The 26,314-nt window shown below is 38.8% G+C and overlaps 1 protein-coding gene across 1 annotated transcript in view; it reads right to left on the bottom strand.

Annotated features, from left to right (window-relative positions):
- Nucleotides 1-26,314, bottom strand: part of Mrc1 (mannose receptor C-type 1) — a 91,769-nt gene that overhangs the window by 39,415 nt on the left and 26,040 nt on the right. Inside the window, exons 5-11 of the mRNA XM_031369057.1 lie at nt 23,436-23,549; nt 18,634-18,780; nt 13,355-13,540; nt 9,740-9,897; nt 8,687-8,797; nt 2,850-2,965; nt 93-241 (exon numbers count right to left, since the gene is read on the bottom strand). Coding sequence (XP_031224917.1) covers nt 93-241; nt 2,850-2,965; nt 8,687-8,797; nt 9,740-9,897; nt 13,355-13,540; nt 18,634-18,780; nt 23,436-23,549 — 981 coding nt within the window. The remainder of the gene's footprint in view (nt 1-92; nt 242-2,849; nt 2,966-8,686; nt 8,798-9,739; nt 9,898-13,354; nt 13,541-18,633; nt 18,781-23,435; nt 23,550-26,314) is intronic.

Here is a 26,314-nt window from a genome sequence, read left to right as displayed (position 1 = left end):
CAGCTCCCCCATGCCTGCCCTGAGCACAGTTCCCCCATGCCTGCCCTGAGCACAGCTCCCCCATGCCTACCCTGAGCACAGCTCCTGCATACCTGGCATGTCGGCATTCCAGTGTGTAAACTGCACTTGCTCTTCCACAGTCCACTGAAACGTCCCTTTGTTTTGAACATCTGAGAGTCCTGTCCAAAAATATTTTTCAGGCCTCAATCCAACCAAACTAGTCAGGAATGCTTGTTCATATCTTTAAAAGAATTAAATTCAACTAAACTTTAGAAACGTTTATGCACATTTCTTAAATTATCAACATGAAAATTATTTCAATTGTATATCCAAGATATGATTTCGTTAATAAATTCAAACATTGCTTTACTATTCTGTAGCTATTTCCTTTGGATTCTAACATTCTCTCTTAAAGATAGAACATATTTCATAGATCCAGGAAGCTAAGGAAACTTAGAAAGTGCAGGAGGTTTGTGAAATTTGCAAGACTCACAGGGCCTTTCCCTGGGATTATAGAAGGAATAAATAATTGCTAGGGAGATGAGACTCTTCTGAGGAGCTACCTGTAAGATGGTCAGGGAGTGTCAGGGATGCAGCCTTCATGAATCATCACCCAGGCTGGGGTGGGCTTTCCAGTGAGGGAGCAGCCAATAAATCACTCATACCCATATATGTAAGTAACCTTTACTCACACTCCTCAGTAAGCAACCCAGTAAACTCCCTGACTCACCAAGATAGACCTGGGCAGAATCATTTCCTGGCATGAATAAACATTTCATAACTTCCCACAAAGAGTCACACAGGAATCATAGCCTTATATTATTTACATTATAATATTCTTCACTAAGGAAATGAAAGTTTATGAAGTTAAACTACCATGTTGCTCAGTGGATCAATCTGCTCAGACATTGTTCTCTCGTTCTCATATTGGCCTCTCTAGCCTTCACAAAATTTAAAAGAACTTTAAAAATACAAAGAAAAAACTACAGCAGTTGGAAAAATTATTTGAAACGACCAGTCCACTTTTTACACAGGTCAAGTGTCCTGCTCAATTCTTGATTATAGATGATAGCATTATCAAGGAGAATCATAACTTGGGACCACCATGTTTCTTTCCCTTTCTGATGATAGGCAAAGTAAATAAAGATCTGTCTTCACTAAAAAATTTGAAACAATGCCGGCAACTCAGGCAGAAGCATCTCAGAAAAGAGGCACTCCATTTTCAGGAACATGGAGGGCCAGGGAGAATGAAGAGGAGAGCTGACCCTGCTAAAAATGGGAGCTGTGACATTTAACCATAGTCCAAATAATTTCAGATGCCTAAGAACAGCAACCAAAACACTATCAGTACAATTTACTTTCTAAAACCTGAAAAGCAAATTTAATGACAGTTAAATACAAATAGATAAATACACATAGCTCAGAGTACACATGAAGAATAATTCTCTTCTTGTATAGGATTCTTGAATGTGATTGGTTAATCACAGTGCAGGCCAAAATGTATCCCCATGGTACTTAAACAGTTCACCTTCTCTGTCTTAAGAGAATATGTATCTGTGTTCTGGTAGTTAGATGTTTATATTAGCATGTCATTGCTGTGAGAGGAAGATGCAGTTTGAAACACAATGCTCTGATATCTATTTTTACCACAGGGTTTTTAGTATCTCCAGGACTCTGTGGATTTGAGTTTGCCCTGAAACAATAAAATGCTAGTGACTTTTAAAATTTTTGAAGTTTCTTGAATGTATAAGCAAGAAAATAAAGCAAAGAAGTAAATAAATCTCAAAGGTGGATGGAACCTCAGAGGCTAAAGTTACATTTTTAAAAACCCTCTACTTTCTATTTGATTTTCTTGGCCTATCAGTCTATTAGCCAAGCCAAGCAAAGCTTAATTGATTAATTAATTAATTAACTAAGGTTAATAGAAAGAATGAGTAGAGTATCTGCAGATATTTCAATCTATATTTGGGAAGTTGGGATCATAATTTTGGGCCTCTGACCTGCCTTCTTTGAGTAATAAATGATAAGACCCATCTTATCAATCGCAGGGATCTATGTGCCACATCCCGGAGGGAGAAAGGCTGCATACATTGCGAGGCACAAAAGAATCTTGGCACGTGCTCTGTTTCCTTATTTAGTCTATTAGCAAGCATCCTCAAGCAATAGCATCTCTCAAGAATCTTACAAAGTGTTCAGAAAGTTTCCATATGCCTGAGTTCAGGGATCCTAGAGTGGAGTCACTGAAGATTTGCTTGCTGGGTGTTAGGGGAAGTCTTGACACCTTTGAGATTAGAGAACTGATTTGAGCTGTGAATGTCTATTAGGAGAACATATATGTGAGCTGGTCTTTCCTTGGAGTCAGTCTCCTCTCCCCCTCTTTTCCACTAAAAGCACAAAATGGGGTATTACCTAGTCAAATCTTATTTTTTTTTTTTTTGCTTTAAAATTTGACAGCTAACAGACTAGAAAACACTAGCTCTGTAACATACATTCAGTAGATTAACCATAAACTTCTGAATAGGGATGCCAGTCAGTATCTCACACCTTTAACCCCATATCTCAAGACCAGTCTGATCTACCAAGTATCTTCGAAGCAGCCTCGCAACATAGTAAGACCCTTTCTTAAAAGTAACGTTTAAGGAAATAGATGCCTAGAACTAACAAAGTAGCTTTACAGTGTTTTCAATTAAGCCAACAAATAAGAGTATTTTAAATATCTCTACCTTTACAAAGCATTACTCAAGAACATAAGTAATCTACTTCAACATGTATAGCATGCTAACTCTAAGATTTTTTTAACACTTTCACTATTTGACTTATTGTAGAATAAGTTTAATATAGTTCCATACCTGTCTTCAACTGTTGTTAAATAAGCCTTCTCATTTGTGCATGTTTGGTTTGCATCAGTGAAGGTTGACAGGGTGGATCCAATCAAGTAGCAGTAAAACCCATGCCGTTTCCAGCCCTATTAACGCCATCAAGTAACAAGCAAACAAGAGGGTTACCACACATATTTATTAGGAAATACTTTTAAATGATTCTTCATGTAACACAAGTAGCTAACTGGAGAGTCTAAAGAATGCTATTAAATGCAATGGGAATTGCTTATGCATTTGAATGAAGAAATTAGCATGACATTGTCCCTCAAGAGACAGATAATAATACTAAGGGAAGAGAAGGCTGTCCTCTGGCACTCTGAGGCATCCTGCAAGGTACACCACTTGTGAAATGAACCCTGAGGAAACCAAATAATACAACATATGAGGATCCATTTCATATGAGGTCATCCCAGAAAATAACTTGAGGAACTGTAACCGTAGATGTCTACTGATGTCAAGTAGGTGGTAAACATGAAACTATGTCTCTTGGCCATTGGACTTCATGACATTCTTTCCCCACATTTCAAATACACAAAATACTACATAAAATCATGCAAATTCAAATTCCAGGGAAGAGTTTGAGAGGAATTGAGGAACTCTCCCAGTACAAAAAAATCAAATTGAAAGCTAAACTTGTGATTGGTAGGAGTATATCAAAAGCACATTAGGATTTGGGGACAGGGTTCTACTGTCAACACAGAGCACATTGTTTGGCTTTCTTCTATGGTGAGAGCAATAGAAAATTCTAGCCATGCAACTCCAATTTAACAGGTCTGTTATCTGCTTGGTGTGTTAGATTACAGAAAAAGAGTCTTATGTTTCAAAATAAATGCCATTCATTTATGCCTACAATGCCAAGTGTACAAGACTTAAAAGTTAAAAATTCCAGCCTGGGCTATATAATTAACAGGGCCTTGTCAGAACCGAAGGTGAATGAATGAATGACTATCTCAGTGATGGAGTGAACGCTTGCTGTTTTCAAGGCTGGGGGTTTTAAGTCCAATACTGCAAAAATTCAATCAATCAATTGCCAAGACTGTGCTAGACAGATAGGATCTAATTCCAACTTTGCTCTGTGGACACTGTGTGTCTATATTACCAAATGACCAAGTAAAATTTAGTTTCCACAAAGAAAATACCTCAGATATTCTAAGAAGAATACAAAACCACACAACAGAAAAATTTCCACCAACCAGGTCGTGGGGGGTATTAGCGTGTAGGAGTAGGCAGATGGGCACTAACTCACAAACAAAAGTTATAAGCTATGCAAGGAGATACCTTGAATTGGATGAGAATCACTAGTTTCATAATAGAACAATCAGAAATCTGTATTACACAGACAAACATGTTTGAGATGATTTAACAACCAAAGAGAAAGATCAAACTGTGGAAGATTTAAAGTAAAATAGAACTTCTAGAAGAGAAAAAAAATATAGAAATGAAATTTAAAAGATACAACAATCAGCTTAAATACAGAAAATAGGGTTTCAGAGAGAAATAGTAAGTTAGATAGATAGATGGGAAGACAAAAGGAAACTTAAAACACAGAAAACATATATTTTCCTAGGAAAATATAAACACTAGTTGTGGTGATTTGACTATGATTGGCCTAAGGAGTGGTACTATTGGGTGTGGCCATGTTGGAGGATGTGTGCCACTGTAGGAGTGGGCTTTGAGGTCCTATGCTCAAGCTCTTCCCATTGTAGAAGAGTCTCTCCTCAATGCCTTTGGAAGACAGTCTTCTCTGCTGCCTTTGGACCAAGATATAGAATTCTTGGCTCTTGCAGCAGTATGTCTGCCTTGACACCTCCATACCTCCTGCCGTGATGATAATGGACTAAACCTCTGAAACTGTAAGCCAGCCCCAATTAAATGTTTTCCTTTATAAGAGTTACCTTGGTCATGGTGTCTCTTCTCAGCAATAAAACCAAAGGCACTAGTAGTAAGGGTAAAGTGCTTATTGAGCAGGTGTGAGGACTAGATTTAAAATCACAATCCATGTAAAAAGCTATGGAGATGTGGCAGCCACCTACAATCCCAACACTAAAGAGGCAGAGACAAGACAACCCCAGGTTAAGGTACTTAGCTAGAGAAGCCAGAATTAGTGATCTCCAGGTTCAATAAGAGATCTTGACTCTGTATATAAAATGAAAGGCAATCAAGCAAGACACCCAGCACTAATTTAGGGCACATACATGTATACACACACACACACACACACACACACACACACACACATGTGAACAAGCATATACACATGCATATGTACCACATACACATACAAAACAAAGAGGAAAAATAGACACTAGGAAACTGAAAATCTACACAAAATAAGTTTCAGAAGCACAGTGAATAGACTGAAGGAGTGACATATTGTTCAAGAATTGAAAGTCAAATACAAGACCTCAAAATCAAGAATTCCACAATATAACAAAAGTGAGCCATAGAAATTATAATATGAATAAAATACATTTGAGATTGCATCATCATAAAAACAAGGTTTTAAAGAATGGCTACTCAATGGTCTCAGATCCACCTTTCTTTGCTCTTAGAGCTTAAAACATATGCATACGCTACATCCCTTAACTCTCCTGCATGAAAATCCTGATACTACATTATAAGCCAGGCTCAAAAGTGGCTCAGAACCACTTTGTGTTAACATCTTTATTTAGCATTTTCTTTTTCTTTTTCTTTTTTTTTTTTTTTTTTTTTTTTTGCTCTGGTAGCATAGAATAGAAAGTGCAACCCCCTGAGGCTGTTGAGACAGCTCAACTTAGTACAGTATATGCCCTGCAAGCACAAGGGTCTGAGTTCAATCCCCTAGAAGAAAAGACAGGTCTCCTACTAAAGTAGCCACCTCCTGAAGCCAGACAGGACTTGGTGTGGAGGAAAGGAGACATCAATCCACCCACAAAATTTTTGACCCAAAATTTGTCTTGCCTACAAGGTGTGCAGGGATAAAGATGGAGCAGAGAGATTGAGGGAATGACCACCCAATGACTGGCCCCACTCAAGACCCATCCCACAGAAGAGAGCCAACCCCTGACACGATCGATGATCCTCTGCTATGCTTGCAGACAGGAGCCTAGAGTAACTGTCCTTTGAGCGTCTTCATCCAGCAGCTGATGGGAACAGATGCAGAGACCCACAGCCAAACATTACAAGGAGCTTGGGAGTCTTGTGGAAGAGTAGGGAGTAGGATTCAGGGTCAAGAACACTCCAAGAAGACCTACAGAGTCAACTAACCTGGGCCCATGGGGCCTTGCAGAGACTAAACCACCAACCAAAAAGCATGCATGTGCTGAGCCTGGGGCTCCTACGCATTTGTAACAGATGTGCAGCTTGGTGTTCATATGGGTCCCCTAACAATTGGAGCAGGGGCTGTCTTTCAAGCTGCTGCCTGCCTTTGGATCCCCTTCCCCTACCTGGGCTGGCCGTTGTGAGAGAGGATGCACTTAGTACTGTTGGGACTTGATATGCCAGGGCAGGGTGGTACCCAATGTGGGGTTTTCCTGTTCTCTGAAGAGAAGGGAAGGAGGTAATGAGGGGAGAGGTTTATGAGGGTGGGACTGAGAGTACAGGGGGAAAGGGGCTGCAATCATGATGTAAAGTGAAGTAATAAGTAAATGAGTTGATAAAAAAAAAAAAAAGACAGGTCTCCTAATCTCAGCACTGTGGGAACAGATAGACCCTGGAGTTTGCTGGTCATTCACTCCAGCCTGTTTGCTGAGCTGCAGGCCAATGAGAGACCTTGTCTCAAAAAGACAATGTGGGGGTCATCATCAGCTAAGTTCCCCCCAGCAGCAGATGGGAAGAGATGCAGAGACTCACAGCCAGACATTGAGAGAGTCTAAATGGAAGTTCTCCATCAAATCCCTTCCCTCAGAGCTCAGGGAACCCTGTGGAAGAGGAGGCAGAAAGAGTGTAAGAGCCAGAGGGGATGGGGGACAGCAGGAGAACAAAGCCCTCTGAATCCGCCAAGCAAAGCTCAGATGAGCTCACAGATAGTGAAGCAGCAAGCACAGGGCCTTATGCAAACTTTTACCAGGTCTTGTGCATATATATTATAGCTTTTAGCTTAGTATTTTTATGGGACTCTAGACTGTGAGAAAGAGTGAGTATGTGATTTTTGTGTCTCCTCTTGGAACGCTTTTCCCCCTGTTGGGTTGCCATGTCCTACTTTGATATGATTATTTTTGCCTTATCTTATTATATTTTTCCTTGTTTTTTTTTTTTTTAAATAAGGAAAGATAGAAAGGGAGTGGCTCCAGAGGTCAGGGGAGGTAGGGAGGAACTGGGAGGAGGAGAGAAAGGGGAAATTGTAATCAGAATATATTGTATGAGACAAGAATCTATGTTCAATAAAAGATAAAGTAGCAAACTAACTCAAGCAAACAAACAACTAACAACAATGAGACAATGTGAGAAACCTCCTCATTACGGATAACATAGGTTGCTGAATAGCCTTGACTTGCACATACATATAAACACAAACGTGAACACACACACGTACACAGTGGGTGGTACATAATTCTTGGGGAATGACACCCAAAGTTGATCTCTGGCCTCCACACACATGTGTACACATGCACACACACCAGTACATACATGTATATCTACACAAACACACAAACAAAAAGAAAAGTTTTTATTACTTCCTTTGATAATTTTCTGGATGCGAAATTAGGAGGAATTTTGACCACGATTAAGACACTCATGCATCTCTCAGATGCTGTGATTTTTCTATTATCTGCTGCTTTTCTTCACAGTGTATTTGCCCCATAAGAAGTTATGAGTCATATATTCCTATCTTTCAGTGTTTGTTATCAGATGATGTGACCACAGCATAGCACGGGAAATGCTACCAAAAGACCATTAGTTTTCACTTTGCCCTTAATTCAGGAGAACTGAGAAAGTACGAAAGAGGAAGATGAGCTACTCATCAGACAGGAAAACAATAACCATAAGCCTACAAAATTATGTTTGTAGTTTCTTCATGCTTTTAGAAATCTTTTACAATATAATTTATTTTAGCCTCCTAGAACTCTGCGTGTTTCTGTGTCTGTGCATTTTGCATCTGCCTCTGTCTCTGTGTGTGTCTGTCTCTGTGTCTGTCCCTCTGTCTGCGTGTGTGTGTGCGTGTCTGTATCTATCTGTCTATATTTATCTACATGCTGTTTATCATCTATCTAGCAACCTACCTACCTACCTACCTATTATTTATCTCTCAATGTGACTCTCTCTGCTGGCAAGGCACATACCAGTGTGATTTTATTTAATAGTGTTATTTAGCACAAATTGAAGGTTAGGTGCCCTGCCTCATACTGTAGTGACGTCCTGAAAAGTTTCCCCTACTAGAAGAAAGCTCCTTCAAAACACTGTAAGTAAGAAAGTGATCAATAATGGCTTGCTAACAGCATGTCAGCATTCAAAATTATTCACTGGAAATGTCTTTAACTGCCCATAGGATCTCAGACTCCCCGATTCCTGCACAGCATCTTCTCTTGGAGTCTATCTTTACCTCATCTCCCAGACCAGGCCCTTTAAGTGTTTCATTTTATTTTCTATTTCCTTTTCATTTCTCATGGCATTCTGAATGGAGCCAAGGAGCGCATACACCTGCCCGTTAACCAGAGACTGCTCCATGAAAACTTCAAGAAGGGTGGAGTAATCAGACACAGTAAGACACTGAATATTTACACAGTTGAAACATTGGCCTTTGATAAGAAGTAAGCACTGTCTCGTAGAAAACAAAGCCCACTATACCACATGGCTGTCTTAAATCATTGTGGATGGTCGATACTCACTTTCCGGCAGCCTTTTTCTGCACTCTCCGGTACTACAGCATGGGTTTGTGACACCATCTTACAGATGTAACCCAGTGGTTGCTCACAGGCTCGATCTGCCCAGTATCCATCCTACAGAGCAAAAAGAAAATTAAATGATTTCTTGTTTTAGGACTAGGTACATTTGTTTCTTTCCAGTGCTGAACCCAGGGCCTCATGCATGCTAGCTAGGGGAAGCTAGCATCTACAAATGCTAAATTCATTTCTTACATGTTAGCAGTATATTTGGCTCTAATTGTACATATGTAAAGAGATTGTAGGACGAATATGATTCTTTATCTTGAATATTCAAACCCACTATGTATAGTGGGTTGGCCTCATGCTGTTTGTACTCTAATGCTAGTTCTGCTTTCTCAAGAGGAGTTGCCCCCAATGAGAAGACCATCACATACTCAGGTGATCTCACAGGAACATTCTCCCCATGTTAACTGGTCGATAAAAGGCTAGAACCGGTGATTGGGCAGTGGAGGAGAAAGGTAGGACTGAAAGTTCAAGAGTGGGGGCAGGTAGAAGAAGAGGAGGAAGGTGAGAGGAAAAGAGTGGATGAAAAAAGAGGAGAAACCACAATGGACCAGAACCTCGAGGCCAGGAGCAACCAGTAGAAAGTACAAAGCTCTGAATTGTTGAGCCAAGTCATATATATGCATACATACATACATATTTGCATATATAAATAAATATACATAAATATGTTCAAAATGTGCTGTATACAGATACAGCATGTGCATATATATATGCAGCCATATATATAATATATACGTATGTAATTTCAGAATTCAGCAGACAGTATTATTAGTTATTACTTAATGCTACCTTTTAGCCAAACTTCTATATCATTTATCTATCTTATGGTCTTCTTGACTTTGCTAGACCATAGTGAGACACTCCAAAAATTGAATCTGAATTGTCGTGCCACTTAAGTCTCTATCAACAACGGAAGCAACTGCAGCAGATATAATCAAGGCAGAGAAAGGAGGTCACAGCCCCACTGGCAGGCATCTCAGAGCACCTCACCTTGCCTTTCATCACCACGCAATCCTCCTGTCTGTTGTTTTCATGGCTTGGCTCTCCAGGAAGCCATTTAGTAAATGTCACTGGGGTCCCATCGCTCCACTCAAAGTACATCTGAATCTTGATGTCATTTAAACCAATCCAGAGCTCATCATTTGGGTCTACATAGGAAGAGAATCACCTAAGTAGTTTACGTACTATTTTCTAAAAGTAAGACACAATACAAAAAGAGTACACTTTCAAAAGGCCAGCAGAATGTCTGAAAAGGGTGCTGGGCTTGCCCACTCAGCTCTCCTCCCTGGATCTTATAGAACTATTATAAAAGATAATCTATATGCAGTAGATACACACTGGCTACATATTATGATGTCAGCTTTAGGTTATTCAAGGTTTTCTATTGTTAATGTGACTGTATTTCTAGCTACAATATTATATTTTATGGGAGTTGTAAAAATGAAATGAGAAACCCCGATCTTGTGAATCGATGGTATAATTACAAATAAGGTATATACATGTGTGTGTGTGTGTGTGTGTGTGTGTGTGTGCGCGCGTGTGTGTATGGTAGTCAATAATAGTCAAATATATAATGGAACGAATTTGTAGTGACTGAAGATCTCAGGTTTTGTGGCTATGAAATAAACATTTCGAAATTTAAAAATTAAATGCTATACAATTCAGTGTCTGCTTAACTTTCTTAATTGGGAATGGCATTGTAGCCTTTGATTCCCATCTTTGACCAGTACAAGCCAGTGACTTCAAACAATTATAGAGATGGCATTTGGTAGAAAATGCTAAGTGGCTGGTTTTCTTCCTCCTGAAAGCTGCCAATCAACTCCATTTTGGAGAAGTTCTCAAGTGGCCTTTTGCCAGCTCTAGCAGATGTTTCCAGCATCCTGAAGCACGGGGGATAGCTCCAGGATGGGCTGCTCTTCCTTTTACTTGAGTTGGCAGATCAGGAGCTTTTCAGTAACAAACAAAGTTTCAAAGAGACCTTACATACCCCCAAGAACTTTAGGATGAATACCAGTGTAAAATTACACAGGTATATGTGAGTTTTCTGTGCATATTTGCTTTAAATTATTTTTATTAGTTTACAAAGAATTAGACTTTATTATGGCATTCCCATGTATACTTTTTTGCAAAACTGTTTTCCTATTCGATTGCTTGCAATTCTACTAATATAATACAAACATATATATATATATGCACACACACATTGTGTGTATGTGTGTTTCAAGTTGTTAAATCAATTTTCATAAACCAGTTAAACAAATTGGATAAACTGGAATTCATTCCTTCCATTCTTGGGCTCCATGCTATCTACTTTGTTCTTTATTTCCATGACTAATATTAGAGCTTCTATCTCACCTAACTAAATTTATTATGAAAAGTTTTTATTTGGAAGCAATAATCTTAATTTTATATTTTACTTTTATTGAGATTATTTTGTTCTGTTAAATAAGGAAATACTGTACTAAAATATAAATGTTTTTAGTAACTTTTCTTTTTTTTAAGATTTCTTTCCTTTTATGTGAATTTTTTTTTCTTCATGTATGTATCTGTACCAGGTATGTGCAGTACCCACTAGGATCAGAAAAGGGCATCAGATCTTCTGGAACCGGTATTACAAATGGTGGTGAGCTGCCATCTGGTTGCTGTGAACCAAACCCAGGTTTTTAGCGAAAGTAACAACTGCTCTTAACAGTTAAGTCATCTCTCCAGGCCCTATAAATCTTTATTTTCCCAATGGAAAGCTCTCGAGCTCATTCATTTGTTCTTGGGCTGAATTTAAATGAAACCTTGGTCATCCAACTTCCACAAAAAATTACAGTGATAAAAATACATGGTTCTGCTGTGGCTATGTCATATCACAGAGAGTAGAACACACAGCCCTCTGCCATCTTAACTAACTTCCTTCCAATACTGGTCCATGCCAAGCTTCCCAATAGGTCATGATAAGCTTAGATACTCTCATTGTGATTACAACTCCATCAATTAATCTGAACTTCCCAGGATAGGTGAGCTCAGAAATTTAAGTTGTTCACATGCTACAAGGCCTATTTTCCTTTCTCTTTCTCTCTCTCTCTCTCTCTCTCTCTCTCTCTCTCTCTCTCTCTCTCTCTGTGTGTGTGTGTGTGTGTGTGTGTATGTGACAGAGAAAGAGAGAGAGAGAGAGAGAGAGAGCATGGATATGTATGGCCAGGGGACAACCTCAAATGTCCTTCCCCAGGCTCCAACAACTAACTTGCAAAGTCCGCCAGGCTGACCAGTCAATAACCATCAGGGATTGGCATGTCTCCATTTCCCCTCTGCTAGGGTTACAAGACAGCCACTAAACCCCGGGTTTACTTATTTATTTTTAGGAAGCAAACAAGCATTTAAAGAATAAAAATAATAATAATTTAAAAAAATAAGCAAACAAACAGAAGAAAAAGAGCCAAAGAAAACACAGAACCACCCAGCTGTATGTTCATTCTGGGAGTCCCCTCATTCTACTTATGGAGATGTATCTCTCACCCTACAGAGTCTCAAGACCACACTGGGTGATATCCTCAGAGGCCAATGGTTTCTACTGGACCCCTGTGCTAGGAACAATGTTTGCAAGCTTTTCACATCTTTCTCTGCTCCTCCTTTCTTATTTTTCGCCTCATGCATTTGTTGAATGCTTTTTCTTCCCCCTGCACCCTGGTAAATGTTCAGCAATATGTGTCAGGAAGCGAGGTCCTCCATCACCACCATCCATTTCCTCTTATTTTGCTGTGTGGAAATTGGCAAGAGCTGCAGCTGTTCAGCAGCACCATCAGTGAGGGATGCAAATGGATGCCATTCAATCAGCAAGTCCTCAGGGGGCCTGTCCTTCCAGAGCAAACACTCCAGGATCACTCAGCTCATCTAGAATCTTACTTCTGGGTTTTTACATTCTCTATGTATTCTTATAAGTATATGCCTAAAATTGAGATCACACTTCTCTCAAAGGTTTAGGACAGTGTGTTTTGCAGTCACCTACTTTTTACTCTGTGTGATACCCAGTAAAGAAAAGAAAATCCTAAGTATGAGGAGGTTTATTTATACTTGTTGTGAGCTATAGTATTGGCCTTACTGGAAAAAAAATCAGAAAACCAAAATGCATATACACAACACAAACAGTCACACAAACAGACAGACACAGAGAGACATGGACACACAGACAGATACACAAACATATACAGAGAGAAACACACAGATAGACAGACAGACAGACAGATACAGACAGACACAGACAGACACACAAACATACACAAAGAGAAACACACAGACAGACAGACAGACACACACACACACAAACACACACACACATACACACTTCCAAAGTTTACAGTGGCCAACTTAAGCACACACATCCCCAAATCCAAATATGTGGGGAAATAATATTGAAAACTACCCATAAAGAGAACATTTTAAATTTCTTAATGAAATTATTTAAACTACTATACAATCTTTGTTGACAGAAGTACCATCTACTTAAACCTATATTGTCAATCAGCTATCAATAAACTGAACATTTATGGCTATATTTTTGGGATAAGGATGAAGAGGAGGCAGCCAAGATGAGCTTAGAGTAAGGGGAATGTTTCTCACCATATCCTAGCTGGGAGAAGATGAAGTCAAACTCCTCTATGCTATGGATGCTTGCCAGGTCTCCGCCCTCCTTTCTACAGGCTTGCAAAGCATATTTCTGTATCTTCTTCTCTTCCCTATGGATCCTGTAGCAGTGGCCTGCATAGGGCCACCACTGGTTAGGGCAGCCAGTAGGCACATCACTTTCTAGAAAGGAAAAAGAAGTTTAGAAAGCATTTGAAAGAAATTTGTTTAAACTCACATCATTTTCAACTACCTTGTATGTAAAATATTTTATTATATATACCTATATAATACTCAAAATTGTAGACATAAAAAGAACATTCTTGGTTTTATGGCATATGTATTTATAAGAGATATATGAGAAAGAACTATTCTATTTTGCTTATTTTGTTTTAGAAGTGGTGATTTGAAAAAAAAAAGTATTTTTACTTTAAAAGGAAGACTGGCAACATAGATCACTAGGTTATCCTGGAGTCCTTAAAAACTGTGATAAAGGTGCTGAGATTCACAGCTGATGGGCGCTAGTCCCCTAGTGGGGACTGGGAACTGGAGAAGGACTTAATGACCTTCAAGGGCTAGCTACTGAAGATTTAACCAATGAGTGTATGGGCAGTACAAATTGAACTTGTATTTTTTTTCTTTTTGAGGGGAAGGCAGAAAAGTGGGAGGGCTGTGCAGAACGAGAAATGGTGTGATCAGGGTACATGAAATTTGCAACTATTCAATAAAAAAAACCATTATGCTGGAAAAAGATATATCAAAATAAAATGACATCAAGGGCTGATGAAATCAGCACAATGTTAGTGAGGGTGTGAAGCCCTAGGTTCAAACCCCAGGGCCTCAAGAATAAATAAGTAAGTAAGTGAATAGATTAACAAACAAACAAAAAAACCAAACAAATAGAATGTCAACAAGTGAGAAATCTAGTTTTGAAATGTGTGCCTTCAATGAGAGGACCAATGGATTATCTAATTTTATCTGTCACACCTAATTTTAACTATCACACCTGAACTAAGCATCTGTGATAACTGTTTAACTGCAGGAAGCCGGAAGACTAAGGTTTAATCTATTCTCTAAAAGGCTGCAGTGTAACCTGTTCTCATGGACAGTAAGGAAATCTCATCCATGGACAAAGAGCAATACTCCTACTGCAGTAGGAGAGAGTGTTAGGAAGGGAGTGGGACGGGCGTGGACATGACTCAACTGCTGAGATGACAGATGCACATTCTCACAGCTGGCTCTTTGTCATTCTGTGAATCCAGTTTCTCCTTAAGAGCAGAGACTGCCTAAAGCCTCTTTGTGCAGAGGCAAAATTTAAGAAAGTTCTAATTTGCATTGTCCTAAGCTGTAGTGTTGTAAAACAAAATTTCATTCCTTAGTACAACTTCAATTTTTAATACTTTCATGAGTTGTCAAAAAATTGAATGGAAGGAAGGAAGGAAAGGGAAATGAGAAGGAAGGAGGGAGGGAGGGAAAAGAGGAGGTAAGAAGAGCAGAGTGGAAGAGAGGGAAGGGGAGGGGGTAGAGAGGAGAGGTGAGGAGGGGAGGGGAGGGGAGGGAAGGGAAGAGGTGGGGAGAAGAGAAAAGAAGAGAGGAAGGAAGGTGAGGAGAAGAGATGGGAAGGGGATGGGTGGAGAGGAGAGGACCTTAGAGGAAAGGAGGGGAGAAGAGGGAAGAAGAGGGAAAGGGAGAAGAGGAAATGAGAGAGGGGGGAGGGGAGAGGAGAGGAGAAGAGGAACAAAAAGGTTAGCACAGCTACAAATCCCTCCTGTGGGGTGTTTTAACTTTTCTGTCTAGGAAACTGAAGGTAATGGCAGTCAATGCTGAAGACTTCAGAAACATCGAAGATGAGCCTGAGAAGCATTTTAAAAACACATCTACTGTGGCTCTAGCCCTGTGGTAGAATGCTTGTCTATGGTGCATGAGGTCCTATGATCAATGCCCAGCAGAGGAAAACACACAAAAAGTTTGAAAATAGGAAAAAACTAACACAAGTGAAACAAAGGGAGGGGCTTAGAACACAAAAGCAAAGAAGACTCCTTGTTTCTGAAGGGGACCAGCACTGTTCACACTGTAGCTAGCAATGTAAGTCACAGACATCATTTTAGATTTGCCACTAGCCATAGTCGATAAAAGAAAAGTGAATTTGGTTTATCCAAACTATTATCACTTTGATACGTGATCAACTAAAATGAGTTTGTCCATTTATTTCATGCTAAAGTTTTGAAAATCCAACATGTATTTTACATGGACAGCATATCTCAGTTCACACTAGACATGTTTTATTCAACCAAAGACCAGTGGTTAGTAGCTACAAAGATGCGTATTATGGCTCTGGAGATGTGAGACTATGGAGACACAGGGATTATGGCAAGGACTGAAGGGTACAAGACTGGATGGTTGCCAAGAGGGACCACCAATAGGGAATGCTATAACTTTTTAACAGGTGGGGGGGGCTCCAGGAGGGGGATCTGGAACTTATTGTGCAGACCAGACCTGCCTTGAACTCAGAGACACACCTGCCTCTGCCTCCTAAGTGCTGGGATTAAAGGTGTGTGCCATCACAGCTGGAAAACACTACAAATTTAAATTTCTACTTATAGGGGTTTGTCTATACAGCACAATAACCTTGTCAGTCTAAGAACTCAAAGGCCGGTGCTGAGTGTAGCTGAGCAAGTGAATCAGGGGTAACTGTGGAGTTAGCAATACAAGCTTGGTGGTAGGAATGAGATTTTAAAGAAGAAGAATTACTAACATTCATATTTTACAAACACGGAACTTAAAACTGGTGGATTAAGCAATAAGGCCAAATTATAGAATTGTGCCTTTCATTCCAGAGAAACTTAAAAATAACTTTTCTGTACTTCCCCAAAGTGGCAACTGCAAGTCTCTGAAGGAGAACCATATGAATTCTTCCAAGAAAGATTTAGCTATTCCTTCTGCAATAGCAACAGAGGAGACAAGTTGCAAGCACAATGAAGGTCTCCACAGGTTCCTCCACAGTCACCCTAGAAAATCTGTAAAATAGAGCTGAGACCATAAACCAGGGCTTCCACCCATATCCGTAAGGGTTCATAAACCAGGACCCTTTACCATGTCCATCAGAGATAATGAACCAGGGACCCAATTTATATCCATCATGGATAATGTACTAGAGTCCCCACACATGTACCAGTGATTACTAACCAGGAGATAACGACATCCATGTCTACTCAATAGCTCACCTGCTAAAGCTGTAAAAACAGCTACTCTCAGATGGAGAAGTTCTACTTCTGGGAGCATCATGACTGGAAAATGGCATGCCACCTTCACAAATGATTAGTTGCAAACTAACAGTCAAGGGTAGCTCTGTTGGGAAAGTGCTGCCTTTTTAAGCACACATACTAGAGTTTAAGATTTAAAATACATATTAAAATAAAAAGCATGTGCTTATAATCCCAGAACAGAGAGGTGAGAATGGAAAGATCCCTAGAGCTTACTAGCCAGCTTTGCCAATTTGGTAAGTTCTGGAGCAATTAGAGACCTAGTTTCAAAAACAAAAAGTGTGTGTTGCGGGGAACAGAATGGCTGGGAGATACACTCTGACCTCAAAACACATATACATAAGCACACAAATGAAGCAAATAAACAAAATCTATTAATACAGGACTGGTCTTTCTATATAATACCCATTATCCAGCTCCACCACCCCCAAAAAAGTATGGAAAAATCAATTTACATACCCAGTAGAATGATGAACAAAACTGTTGGCTAACAAAACCTTAGGATGAGGACTATATAGAAAGTATAATGTAGTCAGGTGGTGGTAGAGGAAGATGCAGATGAATCTCTGTGAGTTCAAGGCCAGCCTGGTCTACAAATCAAGTTCAAGACAGCTAGGGCTATTATACAGAGAAACCATGTATTGGGAAAAAAAAAAAGGTATACTGCTATTTGTACAAAACAGAAACAAACAAACAAACAACAACAAAAAAAAAAACACTTTAAATACATTTGCCTATATGCCACAGAAGAAACAGCGAGGGACATTACCACTCTGAAACCGAGATCTTCCAAGAAACAGCCATGGGTGGTAGAGATAAAGAGACAGGAGGAAACTATTATTATTGTTGATAATTTGGTGGCTTCTGAATTGTTAACCAGGTCAACCTTATTTACAAATAAATGAAACTGATTCTAGGAGTTAGGGGAGAAAAGGTAAAAAGGGGATGTATTAGTTATTTTTGCTATTTTAAGATAGCATGACCAAGGCAACTTATAAAAGAAAGCATTTATTTGAGGCTTATGGCTTCAGAGGATTATAGTCCATGACATACATGGGGATCATGCCAACAGGAAGGCAGGCATGGTTCTGGAGCAGGAGTTTAGAACTCGTATGCAGCTTCAGATACAACCATTAGGCAAAGATAGAGAGATCCTGGAAATGGCCGCAGCCTATTGAAATCCCAAACCCTGCCCCAGTGACACCTTCTCCAACAAGGTCACAGCTTCTAGTCCTTCCCAAACAATTCTGCCAACTGCGAGGGAGGGGAGGACTGAGTATTCAATCCTATGAGCCTATAGGGAGCATCCTCATTCAAACCATCACATGCCCATCCAGTTTCTTGAACAGAAACAAAGTAAATAAATAAACTCAGGTAAAGCATGAATCACGCCTCCAGAATATCTTTAGTAATGAGATAAAGGTTACCTTTCAGTAAGTTGAAAGGACAATCTATTACTGTCTTTGCTGCTCAATTCTTCTACAGAATTATAAAGCCACTCATTTGCTATTCTATTGAGCTCTGTAGAATATGCAATGCTTAGTTACTGTGTTTGTCATTTGAATCATTTATTCCATTGTGTGGAGATTTCAATGCAAGATGCTACATTGAACCCAACTTTATTCGTGTGCACAGAATAAAGTCTTTCCCTCCAGATATTTATTTCCTAGTTTTAATTCCATTTTTGTTAGGTATAGAGGAATTATAATATCCTATGAATTTCTCTCTCCTCTTCTATAACATATGAAAATAATACCTCCTTTACAAGACTGGAGAGATAAAATTCTTATTTATATCAAAAGTTTTACCCAACATTCAAAACAGTTCTTTATGTTCAGGAAACTTTAGCAGACAATAGGACCAAAGAAATGGGCTTTTGAAGACATTATTTTATTAACCTATAAATAATTAGTAATATCTCTAGAATCATTTCATGCAATTTTGATTGAGTTACCGTTTTATTTATCTTTAATTTCGAACATTTTGTACATTTGATCATAGAGATCTTCTTACCTGAGGGAATGATAAATGGGTTCAAAGTATTGTTGCCCTTTTTACAAATGTAGCCAAGCTTCTGAACACATTCCAGGTTCTCCCACTTGGCATTTTTTCCAGGGTTCAGTGACACACAGCTCTTTCCAGGCTCTGATGATGGACTTCCTTTAAGCAAATTATAGAGTTAAATTGGGACTACTGAATCCTCATAGGTGGATAGCTTCCATCCGCCAACCACCACACCTCACGTCGTCATCCTTGGGATTTAATGGATCCCCATCCTGTCTTTTGCTACACATTCACACATGATTATTTACTGAGTGCAGAGCAAAAGGCATGGTGGGTATCTATTTGGTTTCTTGTTGCTGGCTTATTCCAAGGCTTAAAATGTTAAGTTTACAGTAGAGTGCTTTGAAATGACCACCCAAAACAATGGATGACATTAGACCTTAAACCCAACTGTGTGATGATACATAGTATCATGTGTCTGTATATGGTTTCATATATAGAATTACTGAATAAGAATAATGTATGTTTCTTCAAGCTGGGCATATTAATGTCATTAGCAACACCCAAAACTAATTAAAGCTAACTGAAGAAACAGTCCAGATAGGCCAGATGACCTCTGTTAACTTTCCCCAGTCAGAAAGAGATCAAAATAAAAGACAATGAAAGGGACTAACAGTGAAACAGATCTAGAAACTGATGTGCTTCACTCCCAGAACTGCGATTCTTGGTGCATTTAGTTGAATTCACTGAAGAAAAGCTTTTGGAGCTACGTCCTCATCCGTGTCTTACAGGAAGCTGGTTAAAGAACCAGACTGCGTTGACACTTATGGATATACACATCTATCACTACATCCTCTGATGTATCATTTGTCCATTATAATAGACATTATAATGGATACATGGATCCATCCCTACATCCTCTGATGTATTCTTTATTGACTGCTATGGATACATGTGTCCATCCCCATATCCTCAGATGAGTCATTTATCTACTACAATGGATTCATGCATCCATCCCTACACTCTCTAATCTATCATTTCAATTCCAGTGTTCCAGAAAGTAACTTCATCCCATACCTATGTCTGACAAATTAGCTACACATTCAGTCAATAACTCTATTTTGTGACCTCTGATAGATGTTTTATTATGCACCAAAATTTTACTCTCCCCATAAAAAGGAATCATGTCACCTGCCCTTGAAAGTCTTTAACAGAAACATTTTCCAGGTTGTATAAATACTACACAAGTAAAAACTCCCCAAAATGTTTTTGAAAAATCTGTTGATAATATGGTCAAGATAGCAGGATAGTAAAGCTTACAGATTCTGCATCAGTGATGAAAAAAAAACTTTTAAGAAATAATAACACATTTACTACATACTGGTCTTAAATACTGTGCTTTTTGATAAATCATATTATATACTCATTTATCAACACAACACCTCTGCCAAACTTGAGATAGCAGTTAGAGGTCTTTACTAATCTCATGACTACTGTATAGTTGAATTTGTATTTCTTCATCATTCACATAAAATATTCTTAATTGAACTCATATGTATTTTAGCAGATGAATTACTTAGTAAATGTTTAATGAAACAGTCAACTGAGTAATTTATACAAAATAATTTAAATATTCTAATTTTAATTTCAAGAAACTCATATTATTTAAGAAGGTGAGTTATTGTTGAATCTGTTTCCCAGGAATAAGAAAAATACTTTTCATTTCCTACTATTCCTTTTCCAAAGTTAACATGCAAATTTTTTCAGTAAGATATAAGACTAAAAGGGGTTGGATATTAAACTCTTTGTACACAACTGAATAATAGAGAAAATGGTCTACTTTATGACATGCAGTAGTTTTAACTATTAAGGATAAGAATGAACTGTAGTCCCCTACTATATAACTAGCATTGTCTGAAGTTTCTGAGTTCAACTGTGATTCTCTAACTTCCCTTGAGACCAAGAGCAGCAGACAAATGATATCATCACTTATGAAGAAGGGGCATCTATATTCACATGCACTGTCAGGTACTTCCCATACTTAAAGAAAATAAAACCAATTATCATTTCAAGCCTCAAGTCATGGGGCTGGGGATAGCTCAGAAGTAGGTTAACCAGTCATGATTTCTAGTATAAAACAATTCACATAAGAGCCCTATGTTCATCAGGCAGTGAGAGAGCATGTTGAGTGGAATTTCATGGTATAATCAGTACAAACACATATTATTTTTGCAGCACTGATCATTGGGTCCAGAACCATGTGTATGCCAAAGTGCTCTGCTCCTAAGATTTGTCACAGTCCCTGAAGCCTAATTAACTTAAATAAACACATGGCCCTATATGTTGATTCTCTAAAATTCTTTCCCATGTTTAAACACTTTCAAACCAATAGCTTAACTTGTTTAAGCCAAATGGTTTTAAAACACATTTAATGGCTTAAAAAAAGAAAAAAGGAAGGAGGGAGGAAGGAAGGGAGGGAGGGAAGGAAGAAGGGAGCGAGAAAGGAAGGAAGGAAGAAAGGAAGGAAGGGAGGGAGGGAGGGAGGGAGGAGGGAGGGAGGGAAGGAGGGAAGGAGGGAAGGAAGGAAGGAAGGAATGAAGGAAGGAAGGAAGGAAGAAAGAAATTGTGAATCAAGGCATGGCCTGCATATTTATGGATGGTCCCAACACTCAGAAGGCAGAATCAAAAGGATTAACTGCTTGAGACTGCTGTAGCATTTTCTCTGTCCAATCACATTAGGGCAGTGACAGGCCTGTGATTGGACAGGAATAAAGAGGTGGAGCTAGAGTTGGAGGAGAAAAAAGGCCAGGAAAGGAGGAGGAGAAGGGTCAGGAGCAGGAGGAGATGTCATCATGGAGACAGACGATGAGGATAAACCAGACCCCACGAAGTTATACAACCAATATTACTATATATGATCTATTACAAAATAGATTAATTGGGTTGGAATATTGTCTTTGTTATCTGGTTCTAAAATTATTGAACTGGCATTTTGTAAATTGTGATTTTATTATTATCTAAATCTGATCGGATATTAAGGCCTTAAGAGTGAAGCTTTACTTACTGGGTCTTAGGCACTATTTAGATGAATGATTGTGCGGGTGTGTAAAGAGTTGCATGCGAGCAAGATGTAGCTTTCAGCAAGGAAACAAAATCCCTCCGGAGCTTAGTATTGAGGCCAAACGGTACCGGCTCAAAAATGTGGTCCAGTGGGAAAGCAAGACTGCAGGGTAGAATCATTTTAATAATTCCCGCAACATGAGACAATTTGGCCAATAAAGGAAACTAGGCTGAGAGTAGGATTATGGGGAGAAGAGGAGGAAGGGTAAGGGGAAACCTCAGCTCTTCAAACACAATCTCAATAGTGTCTGCGGCCAAGCTGATAAAACATGAGTAATGCACAAGTCTCCTTTCCTGCTCCATGGCAGGAATCACTAATCATTAACTGAACTCTTCTGCAACAAGCCAAGCTTGGTGTGCTGTAGCTAGAGAGGCTTGAAGCACACTTAACACCACTCCAGTGTTAGCAACACATTCTACTACTCAACAGATGAAAACATTTCAGAATGGATCTTTATGTTCTGCTGACGAATTGCTTCATATGTATAACTTATATACAGCCATCAATCTCCTTTTGTGATCTGTCATCTTGTATGTTGGAACAACATGGAAGTGATAACAAAGAAAGAAAGAACGAAACAACACACACAACATGGAAGTGTAACGAGATGGAAGTGATCCCTTTTCTAACTTCCAGATTATCAGAAGCTGCTGAGGAGTAGCCCCTGACTTTCTTTTATAATCAAACTGTATATTGTCATAAAATTGTTAATACATGTTTATGCTAGTATATAATTTTTCAATCTATAGCTGAGATAGTATTTTAATTTCACCCTATTATATTATAAACAGCATGAAACAGCATTAGCATAGACTTTAAGATCATGGTAATACTAAAACTATCTCATGACCTAAGATAATGAGAAATATACCACCAACCCAGAATATTCAGTTCTCTTAAATTCTAATGTGTATTTATAGATATTACTATATATGAACTATATATGCACATATGTGCATAGCCAGGCCTCATGTCACAGGATTGAAATCCCAGCTACACGGGAGGCTCCCAAATTCAAGCTCTCCCTGGAGTAGAGTAAATTCAAGGCCAGCCTGTGTAATGACTATCAAGTTAAAAGTATATAAAGGACTGAGGGCATAGGTCAGTGGTTGTCTAATATACACAAGGCCCTAGGTTCTGTCCTTAGTATCCATCCAGGTTTGTTAGATCATTGATGTCTATACAGCACTGTATATATAAGAAGTATATATGAATCTTATATATAAGCAAATTTTAACTAAATTTTTAAAATTCAGATAGTACAAGAGAATCCCAAAATTTAGGGAAGACAACAGTCATACAAAAAGTAGAACACTTAAACTTTACAATAGTTGTTTCAAGGACAATGACAAAGTTAATACAACACAAATACATATTAACAATAATTCTATCATCTTTAATCATACTTAAGAATAGCTACAAAATATGCTTTTGAATGTAAAACCTTAACAAACTACTTAGAGGGTGTAGACATAAAACAGAAGTGAGTGTTGACTGTAATGATTATCCTGGGAGACAAGTCCTTACCCCTAGAAGCTGGCTCTGTGTAAACTTGCAGTATAGAATAATCAAATCCAGGCTGTATGATGGGAAATGAGCTTTGTTACATTAAGTCTTTTTGAAATTGATATGTAACGTGAGGAAGAACTTTAAGATATCTCAGGGAACTACCCTCAGCCAATAACCTTACCTGGTAGCCAGTTCAGATACCGGAACGGGCTTCCTCCAGCCCACTGCCAGCCAGTGCTCGCACTCAGACTGTTCAGTCCGATCCAGAGTCCCGAGCTCAAGGAACTGGTCAGTCCTATGGAGCAAAAACAACACAAACACAAAACAGGCATTGAGAAATGACAATGAAATTAAATCCAGAATTTAAAGTCTTAATCCAAGTTGTCAGAGAAGGTGCTGGAAAGACAGCTGAGTAGTTGAGAGCACAGACTGCTCTTTCAGAGGACCCTAGATAGGTTCCTAGCACTCATGTTGGGTGCTCACAATCATCTCTAACTCCTGCTCCAGGGGATCCAATGCCTTCTGGCCTCCAAACAAACTTGCACATATATACATGCATGCATGCATGCATGCACACCAGCACACATACACATACATACACACACAGAGGCAATAAAAAGTAAAATCTGTTTCTTAAACGTGAGGAAAGTAGTGATTAATATCACTAGAACTTTATAACCTACGAGAAGTAGAGCCATGATATCCACTGGCAGGCAGAGAATGCTATGAAAAGCTAGTAGGGCTGTGGGTCAGGGTTGTACCCAAATGTCATCACCTTAACCATGTCCTCTCATGCTTATGTAGACATGACGGTGTTAACTCATGAAATAATGACTCTCTTACTTCCTTTGAGAGTAAAAATAATATTTATTTTATAGAAAAGCAAAGCTTCTCTATGACAGAAAATTTTTACTGGACACTTTGGCTGACATTGTCATAACTCATTACTTCAACTTTGTATTCCAGAACTTATTTTGAGAATTTTGTGATATGTTTTAAGTCAATTTTGCTACTTTATAAGTGGTGTTTAAACTGAAAATTTCAATATTTATGCCAACATGAGCAATGTTTCCTTTAGGCAGATAATAAATAATAATCACAGTGGTTTTGACTACTGAAGCCTAATATGGAAATAAAAATAAAAATGTCACATAGAACTGCTAATATATTTTAACTCTTACAGTTTGGATCTTTAAACAAATCAAAAGTTGGGATTTTCTAGTATCCTCAAATTGTTTTTAATTACTGGGAAGCAATTTTTAAATATATGCTTTGATTTATTTAATAAAAAAAAACTCAACTTTTACACATGTTAGAAAACAAATTTGCCAGTTGATGCTCAGTGGTATCAACGGGATATTTCCCTCCATAAGACGTGTTAGTAGGAAGAGTTACCATTGAGCCCTTACAATACTTAGAAGTCAGCATTTGCTCATTTGTTTCCAAGGCAAAAAAAAAAAAAAAAAAAAAAAAAAAAAACCAGAAGTGGAGACATGCAGGGGAAAGATGGCTCTGAACATGCACCGCCATTGTACTCCAGAGTCTGCAGCTGTTTGCTATCTGCACAAGAGCAGGGCCCTCAGTATGCCATCACAGGGAGGAGAGGGGATCCTGAGGCCACACCCTTCTTTGAGGGACTATTAACAGTTGCTCTAGGGAGGGAGAATCATTTTCTTCACTAGTACACAGCCACTGGTAAGTTGTCTTTACCCCAAGAAGTGACCTCCTGCCCATGCTCAGTCATGAAACTACAATTAAACTCAGTACGCAACACACCAAAGGAGACTTGAGATAGGAGGGGCCTTGTTAAGAAGAAGCACTTCAGAAGACAGTGATGAGAAGCAGGAATTCAATGTGTAGAAGTGACTAAAATGGATTACATGAATGCATGAGGCCATCAAATGACAGTTTTTAATTATCTGGAAGTTACACATGTGAAAACAGAGTTAAAAAAAACATGATGGAGCTGAACTTTGACTCAGGATCTATATGACAATAGTGCTCTGATTCCATAGTTGGGATTCAATAAAGAGTCACTCTGAAGTATATCAGAGCCCCTAAAATTGCTGCTAGGTTGCCATTAGCTTATGCATGCACACATAGGTGTCTTATATGGAAATATCTGGAGATGGGACACCATGGTTATGTCAAGGTCAGATTTTACATGTATTCACACCAATTCCAAATACAGTGTGCTTTCTTGGGGAATCATGCCTTGTGACTTGCCCTTGGCTTGTTCTCATCTAACAAAGGCACTGCAAGAAAGAGTCACCTGAAGGGATTGGTAGGGCTGCTATTCATTAGCTCAATAGAGATTTATTCAGTTCTATTATTTAACTGTCCCCAGTTCTGGAGGCATGTACTGAAAAATCAACCCACTATGATGTTTTAAAAATTAGTTTTCTTTCTGACAGCTTCATGCTATGTAGCCTGACTTACCCAAAATTCACTAGCCTAGGAAGACCAAGCTGCTCTCTAAGTCACAGAGATCTACCTGTCTCTGTCAAGCATGCAGATGAAAGATGTATGCCACCAAGCCCAGCTTTTACTATGATATTTTATCTTTTTTTTTTTTTTTTTTTTTTGGTGTTTTGAGACAGGGTTTCTCTGTATACCCCTGGCTGTCCTGGGACTCACTGTGTAGACCAGGCTGGCCTCGAACTCAGAAATCCGCCTGCCTCTGCCTCCCAAGTGCTGGGATTAAAGGCATGCGCCACAAGCACCCGGCAAATATTCTTTATTAAAATAGATGGTGAATTTGTGTTACGTCAATTTTATAGTTATCTGTTCCACTAATAACTCCTTTTACTAATTTTTAATATATTATTGAAATTCTTTTGAAAAATGTATCATCGTTTTAGGATGAAGAAATCAGCTAAAAATTCCTGCCTCATTCTTTATGCACGAGAAAATATGTCTCTAGAGTGTGCTAAGAAATATCTAAGGATCTGCTGCAGAGGTTGTGGAGAAAGAGGAACACTACTTCATTGAAGGTGGGATTGCAAACTGGTACAACCACTCTGGAAATCAGTTTGGCGGTTCCTCTGAAAATTGGACATA

This window comes from Mastomys coucha, unplaced genomic scaffold (assembly GCF_008632895.1).
Source record: "Mastomys coucha isolate ucsf_1 unplaced genomic scaffold, UCSF_Mcou_1 pScaffold15, whole genome shotgun sequence".
NCBI classification, from domain to species: Eukaryota; Metazoa; Chordata; class Mammalia; order Rodentia; family Muridae; genus Mastomys; species Mastomys coucha.
This window is presented reverse-complemented; position numbering and strand designations above follow the sequence as displayed.